General features: G+C 45.4%; 1 protein-coding gene across 1 annotated transcript in view; it reads left to right on the plus strand.

The window, feature by feature from the left end:
* AUTS2 (activator of transcription and developmental regulator AUTS2) overlaps window positions 1–4,103 on the plus strand; it is a gene marked incomplete in the record, with an annotated part of 100,385 nt that extends 96,282 nt beyond the window's left edge. The window contains 1 exon segment of the mRNA XM_006155010.2: window positions 969–4,103. Within this exon segment, the coding sequence (XP_006155072.2) occupies window positions 969–2,217 (1,249 nt within the window).
* Between the last annotated feature and the right edge of the window lie 948 nt (window positions 4,104–5,051).

The following is a 5,051-nucleotide window of genomic DNA, read 5'->3' on the forward strand; positions in this document are numbered from 1 at the left end:
TTTACTTTGTGGCCATTTTGTGGTTTTGAAGTTTCTGCCTGTACTCCCCAGACCCCATCGATGATATACCTCTAAAATTCTTGTTTCACATTTTCAGTCACAGATGCTATTTAAAATTGTTCTATCTCCCCCAGGAAGTTTGCGTGTATCAATCTACCCTTCTACTGCCTTTCCTTCATCTTCTTGGGAAGATTTTGGCTTTTCTAAGCCTTCTTAATGCAGAAGTATTTTTTGCAACCGCAAAGTCTCAAACGTCTGTCAAATGCTGCTGCTTAAAGATTTTTCAGTATCTGCGTTCTTTACTCTGAAATTGATCATTTATCTTAAGTGTCAGGAACAAGAGACTCTTGCAATATCTGCATCAAACTCTTCTTTCCGTAGCTCTGTGACAAAATCGGGAAAAAAGTCACACACGGGGTCTTCAAAAAGTTCACAGAAAAAGCATATCGTTAATATGACGAAATCTTGCATGGATTTTAAATTTTTTTTGGCATCAAAATAAACTTGTACATCAATGCCACTTTTTCGCAGACTTTTCGAAGTCCCCTCATATTTGCATTTGGGCTTTTAGGATATTATTCCTACCACCAAATGATGCTGAGAATCCACACAGATGGGCTGAATTGCTGCCTTACTTGTTGACCACATTGGTCCACTTTGGCTTTAGGGAAACTCCTTCTCTGTGATCTTGGTTGAGGCACATGGCTGTTAAATACATAGAGCATTATTTTTCCCTCAGACTCTCCTACTCACCCTCATCCCTAGTACTTCACCCCCATTAAGCTTCCTCTGCAGTCTAGGTAAGATCAGGGTGGCTGGCTTTGCCTACCCAGGGCAGGTCCGCTGCCTCAGTGACCGTGGGAACCAGACCCAAGCCTGTCCTTTTCACACCACCATTTCATTGGCAGCCCCTTCCAGACCGACAGGCTCATTTCATTTGCGACCTTGTCTCCCTCTTTACTCTTCAGGGAAAGCGTCGAGAAGAGACACTCCAGCCATCCTTCACCAGCACCTATCCTCCCGGTGAACGCCCTGGGACATAACCGCAGCTCCACTGAACAGATCAGGGGTCATTTGAACACTGAGGCTCGCGAGAAAGACAAATCCAAAGAGAGGGAGAGAGACCACTCAGAGTCCCGTAAGGACCTGACTGCCGATGAGCACAAGACAAAGGAGGGCCACTTGCCTGAGAAGGAGGGGCATGGCCATGAGGGGCGTGCCGTGGGCGAAGAGGCCAAGCAGCTGGCCCGGGTGCCGTCGCCCTACGTGCGGACCCCCGTAGTGGAGAGTGCCAGGCCTAATAGCACCTCGAGCCGGGAGGCTGAGCCACGCAAGAGCGAGCCGGCCTACGAGAACCCCAAGAAGAACTCAGAGGTCAAGGTGAAGGAGGAGCGGAAGGAAGACCACGACCTGCCTCCGGAGGCCCCACAGACCCACCGGTCTTCAGAGCCACCTCCTCCAAACTCCTCGTCCAGTGTACACCCGGGGCCCTTGGCGTCGATGCCCATGACGGTGGGGGTGACAGGCATTCACCCCATGAACAGCATCGGCAGCCTGGACAGGACTCGCATGATGACCCCCTTTATGGGCATCAGTCCCATCCCGGGTGGAGAGCGTTTCCCGTATCCTTCTTTCCACTGGGACCCCATACGAGACCCCTTGAGGGATCCTTACCGAGAACTGGACATTCACCGGAGAGACCCGCTGGGCAGGGACTTTCTGCTAAGAAATGACCCACTCCACCGTCTCTCGACTCCCCGGCTGTATGAAGCTGACCGCTCCTTCAGGGACAGGGAGCCTCATGATTATAACCACCACCACCACCACCACCACCACCCTCTGTCTGTGGACCCCCGGCGGGAACATGAGCGAGGAGGCCACCTAGATGAGCGGGAGCGTTTGCACATGCTCAGAGAAGACTACGAGCACACGCGGCTCCATTCTGTCCACCCAGCCTCCCTCGATGGACACCTCCCCCACCCCAGTCTCATCACTCCGGGACTCCCCAGCATGCATTACCCCAGAATCAGCCCCACCTCAGGGCACCAGAACGGACTCCTCAACAAGACCCCTCCCACAGCAGCGTTGAGCGCACCTCCCCCGCTCATTTCCACGCTGGGGGGCCGCCCTGTCTCTCCCCGAAGGACTACTCCTCTGTCAGCAGAGATCAGGGAGAGACCTCCTTCCCACACGCTGAAGGACATCGAAGCTCGATAAGGAGAGAATAGGAGCACGGACGAGAAAGACGACATCCTGAGCAAACACAACCCATGACTGTAAAGAGAGAACTCCTCCTCATTCACAGACTGGGGTGAAAGGCCCCACCTCTTCCCCTTGTAAAAAATGTACAGACTCAGTGCAGATTTTGAAATGTTTTTGTATATTATATGTTGGAATTTTTCAGATCTTTTAGCCAAGTCATATGTTCTCATGTCTCCTCCTCTTTTTGTTTCTTGTATGAAACTTTTTGATTTGAATGAAAACAGTGAAGATGATACACACCAATTTGATGATAATTTGGCAGGGGGAGTCCCACCATCCATCATGCAAAGCTCTTTCAGATGTTAAGGGAAGGCCGTTGTATATAGTTATGTAAAAAAAGATTGCTTCATGAGCTAATGGTTCATATATGCAAAAGGGTAAGATGAAAGCTTTACTTTGTACAAATGTAAATAGATAAAGATTAAGTAACATAATACATTAATACTTCTTAAAATGTGCTATTTGCAAACTTAATATCAGTGAACACAGTCTGCTAAGGCTGTGTTCCCATATATTGTTATAGACAGCTAAACCCTTCAACTATGCAATGAATGTTAGGGCTTTTCACAAAAGCCCGCCTAACTCAAAGGAGCCTTTTCAAATCCATTTACAACATACTTAAGGTCATATTTTCCCTGAACAAGCTCTTACGTGATATGACTCTGTTTTCCTTGCTTGTTTTCTTTCAAATGGAGAAACATCCTGTTTTGCAAAATGGACCCCAGGCTGGAACTTTGCATCTGAAGTTGCCGCTTGTGGGCTTTGGGGAGAGTGCAACCCCAGGAAGGTAACTGAGGACATGAGCGACCAGTGCCAGGGAGGATGGGATTTGTCAGATGCCAAAATCAGGGGACGGGTTGTGGTGTCTGTGAGACACAAACAGGTCGCCAGAATCCTGTCACCATCAGTCACATGATTTCACACACACCTCATGTGGGAACCATGCCTTTTTTAGTGTGTCCTGTTTCACATCTGTACACACTTCCTTGTTTTGTAATGCAATTTAATTACACCCAAACAGATCCTGAAAGAAAGCTTCAAGTTTTCTCAGATGATGGATATGTTTTCACTGTATTCAATAACTGACGAATTTAAGGTGCACATTTTCCCAATGTGACTCACTGTATTCCAGTTGGTAATAAAGTCTGAGAATAGCCGCAACAGGCCAACCTTGTGGGGCTATTGACAGTTACAAAGGGTGAGAGGTGGCAGAGAAGTCTTGTGTGTGCGTGTTTTTGAGTTTGCATCAATCTTAATGTCTCTTCATAATACTTTTATAATACATTAAGCCTCTTGTCTACATATTTGGAGAGAATATGACTTTACTAGCAAAGAAATACAATATATCTTGTCTACTGGACTGTAAAATATATGTATGAAATAAAATTAGTTCCATTTGGTCTTCTAGTATATTAAAGTGCTATCTGACGTTGTTATCCTGTTTTTGCAAAAAAAAAAAAAAGTTAACTACAGACCATTGTTTCTAATAAGCAGAGAGATCTATTTTAGTAGTAAACTGAAGGTTTAGTTGTGAGCTTCAGATTTTTGTGAACTCCAGATGTTGTGCAGTGTTTTTTTCTTTCTTTCTTTTTTTTTTTTTTAAGACAACAACTTAAAAAAATCCGAGGAATATGTACACTGGAACTGTAGTGGTAGCTTTCAGTATTGTAAAGAGATTGTTCTATACAGACCTTTTTGCTGTTTATCCTGTATGTAATAAAGTCCTTTCTAGATCCTATGTGAAAAGAAAAGTGAAGCAACTGAATCTTCAGCATGTTCTCATCGGCGGAGCCTTCTTGTGTAATGTAAACTGTGCCATGTTATTAAAAAATGTGAACTAAGCTTCCAGCTGCTTGTTTGTGTGAGATGGCCATCATTACCTTAGGGAAGAAGCCATACTTGTGCAAAGACTTGGCTCTCGAACAGACACACCGTGAACCCAGCCTGGGTGAGAACTGAAGGCTCACCCGCCGTGGCTGGCCACCCTACCTAACTCAGTTAGGGACCCACCAATTAGTTTGTGTAAACATTTGCGCCCCACATAGTCCATGGTGGGCTTTTTTTTGGTTTTGTTTTGGTTTCTTGGTATGTTCTGGAGAAAATACTGTAAAAGTCACGGGAAGGTACTTTGCATTTTGTAGATGAACATATGTGTGCGTCAAGTTAGCAGGTGCTGTTGATGTCTCAAGCCTCGTTCATAACTCAAAGCTTTATCAGCCTTGATGAAAAATCTGATGGAGGGCCTGTGACAACAGGTTTTGCTTACTTGTTCTTTTACATTTCAATTTGTGGACTCCGTTGTATGTTACTTACGACTGTCCCAATATTTTTTTCCTGTCTTGACTTTTTCTGTGTCTCTGAGTTCTGTGGCTTATCCTTCATCCATTTGCAGACTTCTCCCTGTCCTCTAAAATCTGTTTTTGTTTTTACAAGATGTAAAAAATTGTTAAATTTTCTTGTATTAACCTGATGAAATCACTGTTTGGATGAGATTGTTTGGATCAGTGTCTGTACTTACTGGGGGGAAAATCCACAGTTCACGTTAGCAGGATCTAGGCAGCTGCTGAGTGGGAAGTATTGATAGGGATGGATGCAAACAGAAGTTGGGGGCTCTGCTGCTGAGGTGGGAGAGGGCTGTTGTCTCCTGTGACTCCACTCATGGGAAAATGCAGGGGCACAAAAGAAAATTCTCCCAGTACGGGCTTGCAGACATAAAGCTAATGACGGGCACAGCAATGACTGCTTGAAGGAAGGCCCACTTAACACTCGTTTTTAAATGTTAATACCGG

The sequence above is a fragment of the Tupaia chinensis genome, unplaced genomic scaffold (genome assembly GCF_000334495.1).
Source record: "Tupaia chinensis unplaced genomic scaffold, TupChi_1.0 Scaffold000429_1, whole genome shotgun sequence".
Lineage (NCBI taxonomy): Eukaryota > Metazoa > Chordata > Mammalia > Scandentia > Tupaiidae > Tupaia > Tupaia belangeri.